Source organism: Cnephaeus nilssonii (assembly GCF_951640355.1).
Source record: "Cnephaeus nilssonii genome assembly, chromosome: 9".
NCBI classification, from domain to species: domain Eukaryota; kingdom Metazoa; phylum Chordata; class Mammalia; order Chiroptera; family Vespertilionidae; genus Cnephaeus; species Cnephaeus nilssonii.
This window is the reverse complement of record NC_137080.1, coordinates 96,719,321-96,738,804: the sequence shown is the minus strand read 5'-3', so window position 1 is coordinate 96,738,804 and position 19,484 is coordinate 96,719,321. Positions and strand designations below refer to the sequence as shown.

Genomic DNA, 19,484 nt, shown 5'->3' with positions numbered 1-19,484 from the left:
GGATTAGAAGCAGAGAGCTTTATTGCCAACACAGAGCTCTCCCGAGGGCTCTCCTGCAGGGTCCCACCGTTACATGGGGGGAGAACTTCCATGAGCCCTCGCTCTTCCCAGAGGCCCTCCGGACTGCTGAACACACACACATAACACACACACATAGTAGTATATACATACAGGCGTGCATACACACATACACATGTGTGCACACACACGTACCTGCCCCACTCCCCCTCGGGGCTGTAAACCCGGGAGGACAGCTCTTACTGCCAGGCCCTGCGAGGCTGACAACCCTCACTAACTGAGGAATGAAGTGGGAGGTGGACACAGGAGAGACCACAGCGGAGGCAGACCCGGTGACACAGGAGAGACCACAGCGGAGGCAGACCCGGTGACACAGGAGGGACCACAGTGGGAGGCAGACCCGGTGACACAGGAGAGACCACAGCGGGAGGCAGACCCGGTGACACAGGAGGGACCACAGTGGGAGGCAGACCCGGTGACACAGGAGGGACCACAGTGGGAGGCAGACCCGGTGACACAGGAGGGACCACAGTGGGAGGCAGACCCGGTGACACAGGAGAGACCACAGCGGGAGGCAGACCCGGTGACACAGGAGGGACCACAGTGGGAGGCAGACCCGGTGACACAGGAGAGACCACAGCGGAGGCAGACCCGGGTGACACAGGAGAGACCACAGCGGGAGGCAGACCCGGTGACACAGGAGAGACCATAGCGGGAGGCAGACCCGGGTGACACATTAGAGACCACAGCGGAGGCCCTCACGCTGGCGGTGTGGGCTGTGCTGCCTCCAGAGGGCCTGCCCCAGGGCCGGCATCCCCTCTCCGTCCTGAGGGCCAGGGGTCTGGGGTGCAGATGGGAGCGGCAAGCTCACTGCGGGCCTCTCAGACAGGGCCAGGCTGGCTCAGTCCCGCCCCCTCACCCCCCATGGTGCTGTGAGAGGCATGGTGCTTTCTCCTCCCTCCCTGCCCCTCCAAGCCCAATCAGCCACCTTTGGCTTTGGGGACCTGGTTTCTAAACCAAGACTTGGACATTTGTGCATGAGAGGGGACAGGCCGAACATGTTTACAATTGGGGTTATTCTTGAAAACTAAGGGTGACTTATGGACACTGGTACAACTCGGGGCAACCAACTAGGAAACTGTACTCTTGCCCAGCAGTATGGCCCAGTGGTTGAGCGCCGACCTATGCACCGGGAGGTCACCTCAAGACACATGCCTGGGTTGCCGGCTCTGCATCCCCAGTGTGGGGCCTGCAGGAGGCAGCTGATCCATGATTCTCATCATTGATGTTTCTGTCTCTCCCCGCCCCCTTCCTCTCTGAAATCAATAAAAATATGTTTAAAAAAGGGAAAAAGGAACTGGAACTCTGGTTCTCCCCAGAGTGCAAAAACTGAGAGAAGAACGTGAATTGTGGGGGACTCAGGAGACCTCCCAAGGACCCGCCAATCCATTGCAACCTCCCTTCTCCCACCTCCGGGCGGTCAGTCCCTCCCGCCTGGACCCGCCCCCTCGGCAGGACCCAGCGCCCGCCGCGCCGCAGCTCAGCTCGGCGAGCCCGTGAGCTTCCCCCGACCGGCCTCCCCATCTCCCTTTGTTTGGGGGCTTTGTCTGCGGTCTCCCTTCGGTTCAGCTTCTCCGTGCTGGCCTCTCCCTCCCTTTCCCCCGGCCAGGCTGCTCCCGCCCCCTCCGCGGGGCCGCCGGCTGGGTTGCCATGGTCACGTTGAAGCCGAGGCAGCTGGCTGGGGCAGCTGCTCCCGCCCCGCAGGGCGGACAAAGCCCGGCAGCATTGGCAGCTTCAGACCTGGGACCCCAAAGGCCTGAGATTGGGGGGACTGGGACCCAGGACTGAACTGGAGGTGAGAGGAAGCCAGAGCTGGACTGGGAGGCCGGAGTGGGACTGAGCGGGGCCCTCCCCTCGAGGGAGGGACAGCGGTCAGGCTGGAGGCTGGAGGCTGGAGGCTGGAGGCGGGGTGGAGCGAGCGCGCCTGCCTGCGGGAGGAGGGGAGGATGGAGGCTGTGGGCTGAGTGGCCGGGCGCCCCCAGGGGAGTCTGCGGCCTCTGGGTCCTGAGCCCAGAACCAGGTGCGATGCCGTTCGCTCTCCCCTGGCCTGTCCCCGCCCGCCCCTTCCAGCCTCTGACGCTCCTCGTCGCTCGGCATCCCGGAGTTCCAGCCCCTGCGCCGCAGTCCGCCCGCTCTCCCCAGCTGTGGTCTCACGCAGCCCTCGCTTCTCTCTTTGTCTTTGTTCCGTCCCCTCCGTCTCCGCTCGCTCGGGCCTGGCTTCCTGCCCTCTCCCGCCCCACAAGGGCGCCCACTCCGTCCACGCGTCCTCCCCAGACCGCAGGCTCCCGCCTCCCCTGCGTGTGCGCGCCCTCTCTCCGCCCTTCGGCTCAGGCCCCAGCGCCCCTCACCCCGCTCCCGTGTGTCTTCCGCTGCCGTCTCCGCCACCAGGACCGCCGCTCCGCCTGCTCCGGGCGGGCTGTCCGCGGGGCTGCCCCCCCCTCCGCCTCCCCCACTCCGGAGCCTCGGTTTCCCACTCGCACCCAGTGGTGTCAGGGCCTGACTCACGCCCAGGGCCTCGTCTGCCCTCCCCCGCCGCCACCAGCCACTCGCCCTCGCCCTGGGCCGACCCAGCTCGCCTGTCCCGGGAAGAGGCCTGCAGCCGCGGGGCCGGCCGCTCCCCCCGCACCGGGCCTGCCGGGCCTCCCCTCCGCGCCCGGGGTCTGCGGTCCCGAAGCTGCTCCCTCCTCGGTGCTTCTCCCCACGTTCTCCCAGCTGTTTCCCTCCTCCCCGGGAGGGGGCCCGGTGGGGGAGGGGGAGACCTTTGGGAGCCCCGCAGGACAACGGGCCTCCGGAGTGGGGGTGCGGCAGGAGCGGTGGGTGGGCTCCGGGTAGGCAGTGGACGCTCAGTCTGGGCCCCGCTCTGGGCCCCGGAATGGCTGGGGTTTCCCTCGCGGCCCCTGGGAATCTGGGCTCCGAGCCCCGCATTCCAGCCGGCTCCAGGCCGCTTCTGCTGTCACTTGACTCCGCGGGGCCCCAGCCCTGCGTCCCGCCGCCCCTCCAGCCTGGGCTGGGCGAGGTGGGCATCACCAGTTAGGAATTCTCCGGGGGGGGGGGGGGCGAGGGCAAGGGTCTCAGGATTGTATGGTCAACTCTGCTCTCCGCAGGGGACCCCCCTGCCTGGCCCCGCCATGCCACCTGGCCCGGGCCCGCGGCGGGGTGCGGAATGCCCCACCGGAGGGTGAGGGGCCGCGCCTCTCCTGGGGCGCGGGGCGAGTCTCCCCGGCCCCGCCTGGACGCCGAGGCGGAGCGCCGCCAGGTGAGGCTCCTGGGACACCCTGCCCCTCCCGCCTGACTCCACCTCCGCCCGCCTCTCCGGGCCCAGACTCCCCCAGACCGTCTCCCGAGGGGTAGGTGCTGGGCACTCGGGTTTGGGTCGGAGCGGACGATGGGGAGAGGCCGGCCTCTCGGCCCCGGCTGCGGGCTAGTGCGCCCCTTAGCAGGTGGGCGCTGCGGGTGGCGTGGCCCGGGGGCCGGAGCCCTGCCCCTCGGCGCCTTGGCCCCCCAGGGCCGGCCCCTTCCCCGCGGTGCTGTGTGCTGGTCGGGCTGGGAGTTGTGTGTCTCGGGCTGGCGTCGGGGATGGCACGTCGGGTGAGGGAGGCGCCTGGGTGGGAGTCGCAAGGCGGAGAGCTAACCGCTGGCCACGGAGTGGGTGGGCGGGAGCACCCCCAGCTCGCTGTCCCTGCGTGTGTGCCGGCTCCTGGGGGCTGGTTCCTCTCCGCCCCCCCCCCCCCCGGCCAGGCCTGTCCTCGCCGGCGGCCAGCCCCTCCGGCCCCCCGGCCCCCCGGCCCCCCGGCCCCCCGGCCCCGAGCTGGTGGGCGAGGCCCGCCGGGAGAACCCAGGGCTGCAGTCTGGACCCGCGTCAGGGAGGAACTGAGGGGCCAGGCTCGGGGCAGTGGAGGTTGGGGTGCAGAGTGGGGAGGCGCAGAGGGGGTGCGAAGAGCGGGGGCTGTGGTCAGGTGAGCTGCTTCCTTCTCCAGCAGACGCCGCCCGCCGGCCTGTGGGAACCTGCTCCCGCCGCCGGGGCCGCCCCGCCCGCGCTCTCCGGGAACCGAGCCCGGAGCGGGGCAGGGAGGCGCCGGTGCGGGAGGCCTGAGCGGGGCCTGGGCTGGCGGTTCTCTCCGGTGGGGAGCCTGGGGGCGCGGTGGGTGAAGGGCGACGCGGACGGTGACGCTGGGGACCGCGGGGGCTCGCGGGAGGCGGCGGGCGGGGCGGGCGGGGCGGCGCCTGGTGGAGCGGAGGCCCGGGCGGGCGGCGGGCCCCGCAGGCCCCCAACAGCTGCTCCGAGCCGCCGCGACCGAGCCCCGCAGGCGCCTCCACTCAGCCAGGCGCCGCCCCGCCGGCCGCCGGGCCGGGCAGCGCGAGGAGAGGTAGGGGCGGCGGGGGCGGCGGGGGCGGCGGGCGCGGGGCGGGGGCCACGTGCGGAGCTGCACTTGCCGGCCCGGCCCGCCTCGGGGCTGGCGGTGGGCGCGGGAGCCGGGCCTCGGGCCAGTGCTCGGGCGGCGGGTGGGCCCTCACGCCGCAGGCCGGCCGGCAGCGCCCCTCCTCGGCCCCGGAGGTGGGCGTCCTCCTGCCTGGCCAGGCCCCGGCCTCCGCGGCCAGCTCCCAGCCGGGCGCCCGGACCTGCCCGAGGCCGCCGCCACCCCCGCGGGCCGGCACTTGGTTCTGCCCGGAGAGAAGGCACCAGCCGCCCCGCCCCGCCCCGCCCGCAGGTCCCGCAGGTTCCGCCAGGCTGCGCCCGCCCGCCCGCATCTCCGCCCAGCCAGTCCGCGCTCCGGCGCGGTGCCGAGGGCCCGGCGGTGCCGAGCTGGGCGGAACCGCGAGGCTGGTGCGCAGGGTGCGCCGGCTGCCCCGGTTCCCGCGCCCGGGACGCCCCCTCCCTGGCCCGGCGGGGCAGGTGGCGGCCTGCGCCCCAGTTCTCGGGGGCTCCTGCCCGGGGCCTGGCTGTGTCTAACGCCGCCCTGCGAGGGCGGCCGCGCGGTGGGCGGGGCCCGGGCCCATTTCAGGCCCACAGGTGTCTGAGGCTAGCTCTTGGGGGGGGGGGGGGGGGGGGGGGCTTGCGCTGCCAAGAAGGCGGAGGTGTGGAGGGGTGTGAGCGGCTGTTCGCCCTGCGGGGAGTCTGAGCAACTAGTGTGCTAGTGTGTGCACGACGCGGTCCGGCCCTGAGTCTGACGGCTGCTGTGCGGCACCGAGGTGTGTGCTGGGCTAATCCAGCCTTGCACACGGCGGGCTCCAGGTGCGGTGTCCGTGTGAGTGTGTGTGTGTGTGATTGTGTCTGTGTGTCAGTGTCTGTGTGTGAGAGTCTGTGTGTGATTGTGTCTGTGTGATTGTGTGTGTGTGTGTGTGTCTGGGTGTGTCTGTGTGTGAGTGTGTGTGATTGTGTCAGTGTCTGTGTGTGTGAGAGTGTGTCTGTAAGAGTGTGTGTGTGTGTGAGTGTGTCTGTGTGAGAGTCTGTGTGTGATTGTGTCTGTGTGTCAGTGTCTGTGTGTCAGTGTGTGTCTCTGTGAGAGTGTGTCTGTGTGAGAGTCTGTGTGTGATTGTGTCTGTGAGAGAGTGTGTGTGTGTCTGTGTGTGAGTGTCTGTGTGTGATTGTGTCTGTGTCAGTGTCTGTGTGTCAGTGTGTGTGAGAGTGTGTCTGTAAGAGTGTGTGAGAGAGTGTCTGTGTGAGAGTCTGTGTGTGATTGTGAGAGAGTGTGTGTGTGTGAGTGTCTGTGTCAGTGTGTGTGAGAGTGTGTTTGTAAGAGTGTGTGTGTGAGAGTGTGTCTGTGAGAGTGTGTATGTGTCTATGAGAGTGTCTGTGTGATTGTGTCTGTAAGAGTGTGTGTGTCTGTGTGTCAGTGTCTGTCAGTGTGTGTCTGTGTGTGTCAGTGTGTGTGTCTGTGTGAGAGTCTGTGTGAGTGTTTCTGTGTGAGAGTGTGTCTGTGAGAGTGTGTGTGTGTCTGTGTGTCAGTGTCTGTGTGAGTGTGTGTTTGTGTGAGAGTGTGTGTGTCAGTGTGTGCCTGTGTGAGTGTATGAGAGTCTGTGTGTGTCTGTGAGAGTGTGTCTGTGAGAGAGTGTGTCTGTAAGAGTGTGTCTGTAAGAGTGTGTCTGTGTGAGAGTGTGTCTGTGAGAGTGTGTGTCTGTGTGTGTCTGTGAGAGTGTGAGTGTCTATGTGTCTGTGTGAGAGTGTGTCTGTGAGAGTGTGTGTGTGAGAGTGTGTCTGTGAGAGTATGTGTGTGAGAGAGTGTGTCTGTGAGAGTGTGTCTGTGAGTGTGTGAGTATCTGTGAGAGAGTGTGTGTGTCTGTGTGAGAGTGTGTCTGTGAGAGAGTGTGTCTGTGTGAGGGTGTGTCTGTGTGAGAGTGTGTCTGTGAGAGTGTCTGTGTGAGAGTGTGTCTGTGAGAGTATGTGTGTGAGAGTGTCTGTGAGAGAGTGTGTCTGTGAGAGTGTGTCTGTGAGTGTGTGAGTATCTGTGAGAGAGTGTGTGTGTCTGTGTGAGAGTGTGTCTGTGAGAGAGTGTGTCTGTGTGAGAGTGTGTCTGTGAGAGTGTGTGAGTATCTGTGTGAGAGTGTGTCTGTGAGAGTGTGTGTGTCTGTGTATGTCTGTGAGAGTGTGTGTGCGTCTGTGTGAGAGTGTCTGTGTGAGAGTGTGTCTGTGAGAGTGTGTGTGTGTGAGTGAGTGTATCTGTGTGAGATTGTGTCTGTGAGAGTGTGTCTGTCTGAGAGTGTGTCTTTGAGAGTGTGTGTGTCTATGTGAGAGTGTGTGTCTGTGTGAGAGTGTGTGTCTGTGAGAGTGTGTGTGTGTGTGAGTGTCTGTGAGAGTGTGAGAGTTTGTGAGAGTGTGTGTGTCTGTGTGAGAGTGTGTCTGTGAGAGTGTGTGTGTGAGTGTGTGTCTGTGTGTGTGAGAGTGTGTGTGTGAGAGTGTGTCTGTGAGAGTGTGTGTGTGTGTGTCTGTGTGTGTGAGAGTGTGTCTGTGAGAGTGTGTCTGTGAGAGTGTGTGTGAGAATGTCCGTACACACACAGCGGTGTGGGTGTTGTCTGGCGGGTGGTGGTGGTGGTGTCCAGCCTCCAGGTTGTCATTGGCTGTGCTGGGCAGGGCGGTGGGTTGGTAGATCTGTGGGCCTGCCCCCTGGGTCTGGCCCAGTGGAGAGAATGGGGGATGGGAGGCGGAGAAGGATGGCCTGGCGCCCCGTGTTTCTGAGCCTGCCCTGTTTACCTCTTGCTTTGTGTTTCTCGCCTGCCTCCCTGCCCCCTGCCTCCCATCCTCTGCCGGTCTGTGTCTCTGCCCGGCTCCTCTTGCCCGCCTGGCTCTGATGACTCATCTGGGGTTGGCAGGAAGGTTACTCAGGGAACAAGGGCCTGCTGTTCTGATTTGGGGGGGGGGGGGGGGTGGTGGAGAGCGGCACCCAGGGTTCCAGGTCCCAATGGGTGGGTTCTGGACCCCCGGGGACTAGGTATGATGCCTCTGGTTCTAGCTCTGACTGGATGCAGGGTGCCCCCCCCCCCCCCCCCATAACTCAGCCCTCAGCTGCTGCTTCAGAGCTGTGGGGTCTCAGCTGCCTCTTACATTCCTGCCTAGAGCATTGTGGGAGCAGCTGGAGGAGGACAAAAGGATGGGGGAGTGTGCCCCACTCCTCCTACACCCTGGGGTGACCTCAGCCCTGGGCCCTTCCCCCTTCAGAAAGTGGGGACTGGGGCACAGGTGGTCTGGGCTCAGGAGAGAAGGCGCAGCAGGAAGAGCTGCGGTGTGAAGGGTGGTCCTGGGGTCCCTCAGTGTTCCAGGGCTGGGCGTTCAGTGCGGACCTGGGAGAGGACAGGCCAGGCTGCCCTTCACGCCTGGGCTGGGGGGGGGTCCCACCTGCCTGGGCTGGAGGGGGTCCCACCTGCCTGGGCTGGGGGGGGGTCCCACCTGCCTGGGCTGGAGGGGGTCCCAGGGTTCATTAGTCCCAGGGTTCATTGGAATGGGTTCCGTTGGGACAAGCTACCTGGACCGCACTGGGGAAGAGCAGGGTTCTCGGACGTTCCTGGCACAGATCCCTGGAGGGCCCAGGGTGAGGCCTGAGGCCTGCACTTCTCCCACGTTTCCCGGTGTTGCTGAGGCCTGGTCCCGGGATCACACAGGAGCTCGTAGGCGACAGGGGGCTGTGAGATTGGAAGGGGCGGGGGCCCCCCACTTGTCTAAAAAATTTGGGCTCCTAGGTGGGGAGGAGACCGGAGATTAGCCCAGTGTCTGGCTCACGGGAAGCGTTATGAACATAGCGGACGCTGTCAGACCCCTCGTGGTCCTCTTCCTGCCATTACCCCCGAAGCAGCCCCTTCCGCCTCTGTCTGCTGTTGCTGGCTGCGACCCTGTCTCCTTGGTTGCCCTTTAACTTACCCCCCTCCCCCATTTTGTTCCCTGTAGAGATGCTGCCCCCACCCCCTTAGGCCCAAGAGATCAGGAGCTATGGGGCCGGGGGCCCTCTCATCTCTGCTGCTGCTGCTGTGCTCCGTGGCAACTGGAGGTGCCGACATGACAGGACATTTCAACCCTGGTGAGGAGGCTGGCGCTTGGGTCCCTCAGGGTGGGACTTGGGAGACAGAATCAGAGGCAGGGACCCTCACCTGCCTGTCCTCACCCAGCCAAGTGCCGCTATGCCCTGGGCATGCAGGACCGGACCATCCCGGACGGGGACATATCTGCCTCCAGCTCCTGGTCGGACTCCACGGCTGCTCGCCACAGCAGGTACCTGGCCACCGGGCAGGGCGGCCCTGGAGGTTAGCTCCTGGGGTCTCTACGTGCCCCTCCAACCCCTCTGCGCAAGCCAAGAGGCTTCTGAGAGGGCCAGTGCCCATGAGACCCCACAGTCCTGGGGGCTTTAAACACTAGAGCCAGAGGCAGACCCAGGGCCAGACGTTCCTGTGACCTCCTGCCCCCTCCCAGGCTGGAGAGCAGCGATGGGGACGGGGCCTGGTGCCCAGCAGGGCCGGTCTTTCCCAAGGAGGAGGAGTACCTGCAGGTGGATCTCCGGCGGCTGCACCTGGTGGCTCTGGTGGGCACCCAGGGGCGGCACGCTGGAGGCCTGGGCAAGGAGTTCTCCCCCAGCTACCGGCTGCGCTACTCCCGGGACGGCCACCGCTGGATGGACTGGAGGGACCGCTGGGGTCAGGAGGTGAGGCTGCAGGGTGACAGCCAGGAGGGTGGCTCTCTTCTCTCCTCCACTGCACTTTAAATGCCACCTGTCCACTGACCACCCTCCGGTCCACACCCTCTCAACCCAAACCTCTCACCCGAGCTCCATCGAGCGCTGTTCAACCTGGACGTCCAAGGGGGTCTCGAACTTACCATCAGCTTCCCAAGCTGAGCCTGAGTCCCACACCTGCCCCAGCCCGTCCCCCGCCCCCGCCCCCTCCCCGTGTTCTCCAGCTCAGGAAATGGCACCACCATGTGCCCAGCGGCTCAGGCCAGGAGCTAAGATGATACCCTGACTTGTTCTCTTACCTCCTGCTTCCAACGCATCAGCAAGACCAGGCTGTGCTGCCTCCTGCTGTTCCTGCCTCCACCACTCCCCTCCGCCCTCTTCCACCTGCCCTGGGCGAGCCCCACCATCCCCACCCCATCCCGCTCAGGTGCGGGCCTGAGGGATCCCCTAACTGTTCTCCCTGCTCCTGCCGTCCTGCCTGAGTCAGATCTCGCCTTGGAGGTGGCATCAGTGCCCTTCGGACGAGACAGTCAGGCCCGCACAGGCCTGCCTCTCCTCGACCCTAAGGGACCCGCAGGACTGGCAACCAGGGGACCACCGGGCAGCGGCAGCTCATCCTGGGCTAACCCCTGACCCTGTCCCCAAGGCCTCCTTTCCTCTGACTTCATTCATTCATTCGTTCATTTAATCAGTCCTTGCCCAAGGAGTGAGAATATTTTTCCATCGATTTTTAGTGAGCGTGGAAGGGGAGCGAGTGTGAGATATGCTGTGAGACACATGCACTGGTTGCCTCCCACACGCAGCCCACCTGGCCCTGGAGTGGGGATCAAACTCGCTACCAAGGCTCGCGCCCTCGGCCAGGGCTTGAACTGTGGCTCTCTGCTGCCCAGGCGGAATCTCACCACTGAGCCCGGCCAGGGCTCCTCTGACTTCTTAGTGAGCCGGCAGCCCCGCCCTGCTCCCTTCCCGCCTCGCCCTCCCTGCTGGTCTCCTGTCCCAGGCTCTCCTGTGTCTCGCTGTTTCCAGCTTTAATAAACTCGAAACAAAAACTTAAAAAGGAGATGCATGTCCGATGGGGCACAGTGGCTGCAGGCCGCGGTCGGCTCCCGCTCACCGGAAAGGACACCTGGCCCTGGCCGCGCCCATTCCGTCCTTGCCCGCTGGCCACCCTGGCTTTGTGGCCGTTTGTGAACCAGCTAGGGCTCATCCCACACCTTCAGCATTTTCACTGGCTCTTCTCTGCCTGGAAAGCTCCTCCCGCCCCATGTCCACCCCTTGTCCAAGGCTCGCCCTCCCCCCTCCCCCCCAAGATGTCACCTCAGCCAGGCTTTTCTGCCCTCCCCTCCTGCTCCGGCCCCTCTGCTGCCTCATTCTTCACAGCTGTCTCCCTGTGGGCTCCGTCCCGCAGGGAGGGACTGGCACTCACCACCGAGGGTTTGCTGGCCCATGGTGGGCCCGGGCACCTGCAGAGTGAGCAGAGGGGCTGGGGGCTGGGGCGGGGAGCAGGTGACGGCATGGCAGACCTGCCTTTCCCACCCATCCACCCTGTCCCCGGCCTGCAGGTGATCCTGGGAAATGAGGACCCGGGGGGAGTGGTGCTGAAGGACCTTGGGCCCCCCATGGTGGCCCGACTGGTTCGCTTCTACCCCCGGGCTGACCGGGTCATGAGCGTCTGTCTGCGGGTGGAGCTCTACGGCTGCCTCTGGAAAGGTGAGTTGTTCAGGGGTTCTTCCCCCCCCCCACCCCAACTGGTTCCCTATCCTGGGGTGGGGTGGGGGCCAGGGGGAGGAGCATCCAGGGCCTCTCCCTTGGGGAGCCGCATTCTGAGTGAAGAGGGGACTGGCCAGCATGGCCTCCTCCACGCCTGCCCTCATGCCCCCTCCCACCCCCCAGATGGACTGCTGTCTTACACGGCCCCTGTGGGGCAGACGATGAACTTGGCTGAGGCCGTGCACCTCAATGACTCCACCTACGACGGACACACCACGCACACCGTTGGCGGGTGAAGAAGCAGGCCCTGCAGGACGGGCCTGGGGAGGGAGGGAGGGAGGGAGGGAGGGAGGGAGGGAGGGAGGGAGGGAGGGAGGTAAAGGGGGGGGTAAGTAGTCATGCAGTGAGATAGAAGAATGGGGAGGGGAGGGGTTAGGTGGGCAAAAGGGACAGGACCAGGACTGAAGGTCAGCGAGGCGACCAGTAGCTCATGTGACACTGTGCGAACTGGAAAAAGGCACCCTTTGCTAACACCTCTCGGGAGTTGTCACAACAAACACACACGCCGTAGGGTGCTTTGCGCAGCACGTGGCTCCGAGGGCCGTCCTAGTCCTGGTGGTGGGAGAGAGCGGGTGCGCTGGGGTCGGGCTGGGGTTGCCAAGCACCTGGCTAGGACACTTGCTTCTCTTCCAACCGGCCCCGGCCCTGCTCCCAGGCTGCAGTACGGAGGGCTGGGCCAGCTGGCGGACGGTGTGCTGGGGCTGGATGACTTTCGGGAGAGCCAGGAGCTGCGGGTCTGGCCCGGCTATGACTATGTGGGATGGAGCAACCATAGCTTCCCCAGCGGCTACGTGGAGATGGAGTTTGAGTTTGACCGGCTCAGGGCCTTCCAGGCCATGCAGGTGAGTGTGCCCAGCTCCCAGGGAGGGCGCGGGGGCCAGGCGGTGCCCCTGGGCGCTCGCGAGCCCGGCCTTGGCCCCACGTCTCTTTCCCTTCCCCCAGGCTCACTGCAACAACATGCACACCCTGGGAGCCCGCCTGCCTGGCGGCGTGGAGTGTCGCTTCAAGCGAGGCCCAGCCATGGCCTGGGAGGGGGAGCCTGTGCGGCACGTCCTGGGGGGCAGCCTGGGGGACCCCAGGGCCCGGGCTGTGTCGGTGCCCCTGGGCGGCCGCGTGGCCCGCTTTCTGCAGTGTCGCTTCCTCTTTGCTGGGCCGTGGCTGCTCTTCAGTGAGATCTCCTTCATCTCTGGTAAGCCCTGATGTCGGCCCAGTCCCCGTACCCACCCTGGCACCCACCCAGGAGACTTCCCAACAGCGGGTCTCCCAGCGATTGCAGCCCTCCCCTCCCACCTGTCTCTGTCCGTCTGTGGTGAGACCCCAGGGCTGATGTTGAGCCAGTGTGATGCTGGCTGCTAAACACTGAGCCACTCTGCTGGCTGGGAATTAGCCCCATCTCCCAGCCCCTGGTGCTCCCCGGAGCCCCGCATCTTCCCACAGCCCAGCAGCTAAAAGGTTAACGTCCAGCACAGCCAGGTCTCCAGGCCCCGGCCCCATCCCTCCTCCCGTTCTGATTGGCTGGGACATGTGTTGAGTGTCAGGCCTGTTCCCACTGGCCTCCTCCCTGGTTCTACAGTCCCTGCCCTGCCCTGGGCTGCCCGTCTGCCTCCCTCTCTTGTCTTCTTCTCCCCAGATGTTGTGAATGAGTCCTCCCTGGCTCTGGGGGGCACCTTCCCACCAGCCCCCTGGTGGCCACCTGGCCCACCTCCCACCAACTTCAGCGGCTTGGGTGAGCAGCCTGGGCCTCCTGGGGGTGGGTCCTGTGCACCGCTCCCCCGGGCACCCCCAAGTGCCACTCTGATCCTCCTCCCCCTCCCCCACCTCCACCGCCAGAGCTGGAGCCCCGGGGCCAGCAGCCCGTGGCCAAGGCAGAGGGCAGCCCGACGGCCATCCTCATCGGCTGCCTGGTGGCCATCATCCTGCTGCTGCTGCTCATCATCGCCCTCATGCTCTGGCGGCTGCACTGGCGTCGGCTCCTCAGCAAGGTGGGCGGGGCTCCGGCTCCTCGTTAGATGGGCGGGGCTCCGGCTCCTCAGCTGGTGGGCGGGGCTCCGGCTCCTCGTTAGATGGGCGGGGCTCCGGCTCCTCAGCTGGTGGGCGGGGCTCCGGCTCCTCAGTTAGATGGGAGGGGCTCCGGCTCCTCAGCTGGTGGGCGGGGCTCCGGCTCCTCAGCTGGTGGGCGGGGCTCCGGCTCCTCAGTTAGATGGGCGGGGCTCCGGCTCCTCAGCTGGTGGGCGGGGCTCCGGCTCCTCAGCTGGTGGGCGGGGCTCCGGCTCCTCAGTTAGATGGGCGGGGCTCCGGCTCCTCAGTTAGATGGGAGGGGCTCCGGCTCCTCAGTTAGATGGGCGGGGCTCCGGCTCCTCAGTTAGATGGGAGGGGCTCCGGCTCCTCAGCTGGTGGGCGGGGCTCCGGCTCCTCAGTTAGATGGGCGGGGCTCCGGCTCCTCAGCTGGTGGGCGGGGCTCCGGGCCTGGGGCCCGTCTGCCAGTCAGGGTCCCTGAGGGACTCCTCGCAGTCTAACTAGAACAATTAGAGAGGGGTCGGTAAAGAGACACTTACGGACGTGTGGGTGGGGTGCACGGAAATCAAGGGGTGGTGGGGCCTGCGGGCGGTCACCAGTGTCCTGGCTGCTTGCTGAGAGGAGGGCAAGCCTGGAGGGCAGCCTGCGCCCGCCCCAGGGAGGGCTGGGAGGAGAGGCGACCGCTGTCCAGGGCCTCCGGACTCCCGGGCACAGCGGCGGGAAAGGGTGGAGCTGCAGGGGCCCCGGGAGAAGTGGGCAAACCCCACACCCATGTCTTCCGGGGAGAGGCGGCGGCGGCTCACGTTAAAGTTGATCTCGGTGGACTGGTCAGACTTGGGGGTCCCATCTGCGGACTCACATGCTCTCGAGCGGGGTTCGCGGCCCGCGGATGGGGTTCATTGCAGCCACGCCGGACAGTGAGGACGGGAGGAGGGAGCGTGGGTGCGGCGCACAGCGGGCAGCAGCGCAGCTCACCCCTCGCCTTCTCGCCAAGGCCGAGCGGCGGGTCTTAGAAGAGGAGCTGACGGTTCATCTCTCTGTCCCTGGCGACACCATCCTCATCAACAACCGCCCGAGCCCTCGAGAGCCGCCCCCTTACCAGGAGCCCCGGCCTCGTGGGAACCCAGCCCATCCTGCCCCCAGTGTCCCCAGCGGCTCCGGTAAGACCTCCTCGCTCCGGGTCTGCCCGTCCTCTCCGCTGTTTTCTCGTTGTGCTCCTTTCCCGTCCCCTTGCTTTTATGTCGCCCCCAGTTCCAACTCCTTTTCTCCTTTCGGTGTCTCGATCACGGCCCACTCTAGCAGGCCAGGGCCCTACCTTACGATCTCACTCAGGAGCCACCCACGGCCGCAGCGGCCTCCTGTCCCTGTGTCCACACGCCCCCCTTCTCTGCTGTGCTCTCTCATTGTGTCTTCCTGCCCCTCCGTTCCTTCCACCCGCCCACTATCCGTCATCCACCCCCGACCCGTATGCATACATCATTCATCCATTCATCACGTACCTGTCATTCTCTCCATCCACCCAGCCATTTGTGCATCACCCATCCGCCCGTCCAGTCATCCATCATCCAGCCATCCATCTCTCCGTCCATCCATGCAGCCAGCCCTCTGTCCATCCATTCATTATCCTCCCGGCTAGCCAGCACGCTCCGCATCTGGGTGTTATCCTCTCTCTCAGTACATCGGTCTTGCCCTATTCCGGGTCACCTTGTCTGTCTAGCCTTGAGTCTCACCCCTTCCCCGTGTCCCCCACCCCTCCTTCTCCCGACAGCGTTGCTGCTCTCCAATCCGGCCTACCGCCTCCTTCTGGCCACTTACGCCCGTCCCCCTCGAGGCCCGGGCCCCCCCACACCCGCCTGGGCCAAACCCACCAACACCCAGGGTAAGCCCCTCTGCCCTGGACTCCGCCAGGCTCCCCGCGCCTTTACGGGGACAGGGAAAGGGCCTCACACCTCGCACCGCCCTCGCCTCACTGGCCTCTGCTCCCGCGTTCCCGCAGCCTCTCTTGTGCCCTAGCTCTCCTCTGCTCGTTCCTCAGGCCTCCCCTGGAGCTGAGGAGGGGAAGCCCCTGGCCCTCAGCTCTCCCCTCCTCCCCCCATCTCTTCAGCTCTCCAGAGCGGAGAGGAGGCTGCGGGGGCAGGCTCTCCTGTGACTCCTCTGTTCTCCCCTCTCCAGAGCTTCGAGGAGGAGGGCCTCTCCCTGGGTGCTGGCCCTGCCCCCCATGTGTCCTCTCTCCGCAGCCCCCGAGGTGAAGGCTCGCCCCCCTCCTGTCTGCCTCCTCTCCTGGTGTCGCCTTCTCATTGTTGCCCCTCCTCCAGGGCCGAGGGGCGGCTCTGCCCCCTCCTGTCTGTAGACCCTGTTGTGCGGGCCTGAGGGAGTCCCTCCCCTCTGTGTGCCCTGTCTCTGCTTGTCTTTGAGCTCGGTGTGTGGTCAGGGGGTGGGCTGATGGGAGCAGGGAGGAGCCAAGGTTGAAGGCGGTTGTGGGGGGGGCGGGGAAGCTGGGAACAGTTAAGTGAGAGCGAGGAGCGGGCAGTGGGGACAGGCTGGAAAGTGGAGGGTGATCAATGGCTGGCACCATCCTCTTGTGAGGGTGCGGAGAGGAGTCCCTCTTCCGGGGACTCCCGGGGCTCTGGGCTGTGCTGGGACGCCGGGCGAACGGGACGCACGCCATCGCCCGTGCCTTGAAAGCTCCGGCCCCCTAGTCTCATCCCCGCCAGCGCCAGCAGCTTCTGTTTGAGGACGTTGAGGGAGGGCAGACCCAGTCTCTGACCCAACAGGACTGGGGAGGCTGGGGTGCGGGTCGAGGCTCCCGGGCGGCTCCTGATGCCTCGCCGGTCTTCTCTCCTTTGCCCTCCAGCCTGCAGTGGGGACTACATGGAGCCTGAGAAGCCAGGTGCCCCGCTTCTGCCCCCACCTCCTCAGAACAGCGTCCCCCACTACGCCGAGGCTGACATCGTCACTCTGCAGGGCGTCACGGGGGGCAACACCTATGCCGTGCCCGCGCTGCCTCCTGGGGGGGCCGGGGACGGGCCGCCCAGAGTGGACTTCCCTCGGTCACGGCTCTGCTTCAAGGAGAAGCTTGGCGAGGGCCAGTTCGGGGAGGTAAGGAGGGCCTGCCCGCCGTCAGGAATGCCTGACTGTCCGGGGCTGGCACCGTGCACACAGCGCCTGGAGCAGCAACCTGTCGTCTGTGGCTGTTGTCCCAGTGGCCCGTGACCACCTGCACGTGACCCTGTTTCTGCAGGTGCACCTGTGTGAGGTGGAGCGCCCTCAGGAGCTGGTCAGTCTCGATTTCCCCCTTAGTGTGCGCAAGGGGCGCCCCCTGCTGGTAGCTGTCAAGATCCTGCGGCCGGATGCCACCAAGAATGCCAGGTGAGCACCAGGATGGCAGCTGGGCGTGGAGGCGAGGCCGTACAGAGAAGTGTGGTAGAGACAGCAGAGGGGTGTCTGGGGAAGGTGCCCACGTCGCCCGTGAGGCAGTGTGTGTCGCAGGCGGGCTGGCCCGCGGAGCAGGGGCTGTGCATGTGCAGGTCAGCCCACGTGCCCTCTCCGCCTTCGCCGCCGCTCCAGGAACGACTTCCTGAAGGAGGTGAAGATCATGGCGAGGCTGAAGGACCCAAACATCATCCGGCTGCTGGGTGTGTGCGTGCAGGACGACCCGCTCTGCATGATCACCGACTACATGGAGAACGGCGACCTGAACCAGTTCCTTAGTGCGCACCAGCTGGAGGACAAGGCGCCCGCGGGGGCCCCCGAGGGTGGGGAGCCCGCCCGGGGGCCCACTATCAGGTCAGCAGCTGCCCGGGCAGGCCCCGCCCTGAGCGCCAGCCTGCGGGCGGGCAGAGAGCACGGGGTGGGAGGCGCACAGGCTGAGGAGGGCCCGGGACGAGCACCTCGAGGGGCAGGGAGGCTGGGCCCGCCTGCCGCGAGGGCCAAGGGACTCGGACCTGTCGGAGTGCCCGTGCCCGCTTCGCCCTCACTGCCCGAGCCTGGTCACGGAGCACAAGAAAAGCAGCGGCTCCCTGGGGTCGGATGACCAAAGAAGGGTTGGGCGGACACTTACCACACCTCCGCCTGGTACTTCCATCTTGGCATTGCGGCTGCCCTGGGGGTCTGTGACGGGGGAGCACTGGGGCTACCAGCGACCCTCTGTCCGTGCCCCCCACTCAGCTACCCGATGCTGCTGCACGTGGCAACCCAGATCGCCTCGGGCATGCGCTACCTGGCCACGCTCAACTTTGTGCACCGGGACCTGGCCACCAGGAACTGCCTGGTTGGGGAAAATTTCACCATCAAAATCGCCGACTTCGGCATGAGCAGGAACCTCTACGCTGGGGACTACTACCGGGTGCAGGGCCGGGCGGTGCTGCCCATCCGCTGGATGGCCTGGGAGAGCATCCTCATGGTGAGAAGCCTGCCCGGGGCCCCCGGAGCTCATCTCTAAGGGAGGGCGTGGCTCAGGGACTGGAGCAGGCACGGCGGAGGGAGGGAGGGCGTGATGGGGAGGGCCCAGGAGACACGAGTGGGCCTGACAGATGGAGTCGGTGGCAGAGCAAGAGAGACCAAGTGACGGAGGCGGGGCTAGAGCTAGAAGAAGGTGAGTTGGGAGTTAGTCGAGACCAGAAAATGGGGGCAGGAGGGTAGAAAACGGAAGCGCGGAGGGAGAGGACGTGCCAGAGAAGCAAGGCCGAGAGGGGCAGGCCCCATGGCCGAGGTCGGGGGTGCGGGGGGTGGGGGGGGAAGGTCTGCTGCCTGATGCCTCACCCACGCACCAGGGCAAGTTCACCACGGCCAGCGACGTGTGGGCCTTCGGGGTGACGCTGTGGGAGGTGCTGATGCTCTGCCGGGCCCAGCCCTTCGGGCAGCTGACGGATGAGCAGGTCATCGAGAACGCAGGGGAGTTCTTCCGGGACCAGGGCCGCCAGGTGAGAGCGGCCCCGAGGGGGCGGGAGGCGGGGCCTGCCGGCGGGGACTAACGAGCATCTGCCCCTCGCCTTCCTCCACCTGCTCCCACAACGTAGGTGTACCTGTCCCGGCCACCTGCCTGCCCCCTGGGCCTGTATGAGCTGATGCTTCGGTGCTGGAGCCGGGAGCCGGAGCAGCGACCGCCCTTTTCTCAGTTGCACCGGTTCCTGGCAGAAGATGCACTCAACACAGCGTGAACCCTGCCGCCCAGCCCCCCCTCAGGGCTCAGGGGAGCCAGGCGCCAACCTGAGGAGCCAGTGGCCCCGCCCTCGCCCTTGACCTCTGAGAGGCAGTGTGACCACAGGGCGAGCCTGCCGGGGGGCTGACCCCTCGCTGCTCTCCTCCTAGCAGCCCCCCGCCCACCCAGCGGGCCTGTGGCCAGACCCTCTCTGGCCGTCCCTGGGGGGGGCCTGGGGCAGACACAGGGCAGACACTGGACTTGGCCCCTGGAGCCCCTGGGCCCCTGGACAACACTGGTTCTTGGAGGGAGGTGTGGCCCCCAGCCCCTCCCCCGTCACACACTGGACCCCGCTGGCTGAGGATTGGGGAAGTGAGGAGGACGCAAAAGGATTGTCCTCAGCTTGGCTTCTCCCCCACGTCCTCAGAAACACTGGACCGGGGACCCCTGCCCGGCCCCGGTCGCGCCACCTCCCCCTGCCTGTTAGAGCTAGCACTCCTCGAAGCGGATGTTTCTGTGGAATAAACATGGGAATCGGGACAGAGGGGCAAACGCCCGTGACCCTGGGGTCAGGCATCTCTGTCGTAGCTGCCACATTGGTTTTTCTATGATCACTTGGGGTTTGTACATTTTTGGCGGAAGAGATCAGATTTTTACACTAATATATGGATCAGGCTCGGTGTAATTTTAACCCCCTGCACCAGGCAGGCACCAATAAAGGCTGAGTTTCCACAGCCGTGAGCAGGCTTCTTGGGGGTTTGGTAAAATCTCTACTGCCGTCCTCCTCCCGATCCCTCCCCCGCTGGACTCTGCCCGGCACAGTGCTTGGTGTCCGTAGCCAGGCATCGCCGCGGGGACCCGGGGTGTGTGAGCCTCAGCAGGAGCTCCGCCCGAGGCTGCGTCTGGACCTTGTTTGACCCGCGGCTGCGGCGCCGGGAGAGGCCTGTGGTCGCTCAGAACTGTGCATGAAGCCCCTACATGGGTGTGTATACACAGGATGATACCGAGTTTGTAAAAGTGTTAGAAAGTAGGCTATGCCCATGTTTTTAAAATATATTTAATAACATCTAGCAGCAGTCGTAACAAGTACTGACATGTTCGAACAGTAACCGGTGCCTGGCATTTCCGTGGCCGGCGGGATGTGCAAACAGCTGTGGTGTCTGTTAGTGACAGTCACGCTGGGGTTTTGCTCACACTCACATTTGGAGGAAGTGCTGCATTTCAGCCAGAGGTTAATAAACACAGGCCTGTCCTTCTTTCCAGCCCGCATTCCACACACACACTCACACACACACACACACACACACACCCCGCCCCCGGGTGTG

The 19,484-nt window shown here is 65.4% G+C and overlaps 1 protein-coding gene across 13 annotated transcripts; it reads left to right on the top strand.

The window, feature by feature from the left end:
• The first annotated feature begins 1,730 nt into the window (after positions 1-1,730).
• Positions 1,731-18,893, top strand: DDR1 (discoidin domain receptor tyrosine kinase 1). 13 transcript variants are annotated; one of them, XM_079780804.1, is made up of 19 exons: positions 2,648-2,766; positions 3,183-3,334; positions 8,456-8,585; positions 8,674-8,776; positions 8,975-9,203; positions 10,796-10,943; positions 11,127-11,235; positions 11,659-11,845; positions 11,946-12,192; positions 12,634-12,729; positions 12,834-12,985; positions 14,014-14,179; positions 14,788-14,898; positions 15,874-16,118; positions 16,261-16,388; positions 16,587-16,805; positions 17,187-17,421; positions 17,792-17,941; positions 18,038-18,893. In XM_079780804.1, exons 2-19 carry the CDS (start codon positions 3,242-3,244, stop codon positions 18,176-18,178), a joined length of 2,889 nt encoding a protein of 962 aa, XP_079636930.1. In that variant the 5' UTR covers positions 2,648-2,766; positions 3,183-3,241; the 3' UTR covers positions 18,179-18,893. The 13 variants fall into 13 exon arrangements, with proteins under 13 accessions (XP_079636939.1, XP_079636931.1, XP_079636930.1 ...); XM_079780811.1 differs by having other exon boundaries at positions 3,183-3,425; XM_079780813.1 differs by lacking the exons at positions 2,648-2,766; positions 3,183-3,334 and adding an exon at positions 1,731-1,873.
• Positions 18,894-19,484: the final 591 nt, after the last annotated feature.

Excerpts from the sequence above, each read along its gene's own strand:
- DDR1 (XM_079780804.1), top strand. The coding sequence starts at position 3,242 with ATGCCCCACCGGAGGGTGAGGGGCCGCGCCTCTCCTGGGGCGCGGGGC. Across the intron at positions 12,730-12,833 it reads CACCAACTTCAGCGGCTTGG|AGCTGGAGCCCCGGGGCCAG; the intron begins GTGAGCAGCCTG and ends CTCCACCGCCAG. Across the intron at positions 14,180-14,787 it reads CAGTGTCCCCAGCGGCTCCG|CGTTGCTGCTCTCCAATCCG; the intron begins GTAAGACCTCCT and ends TTCTCCCGACAG.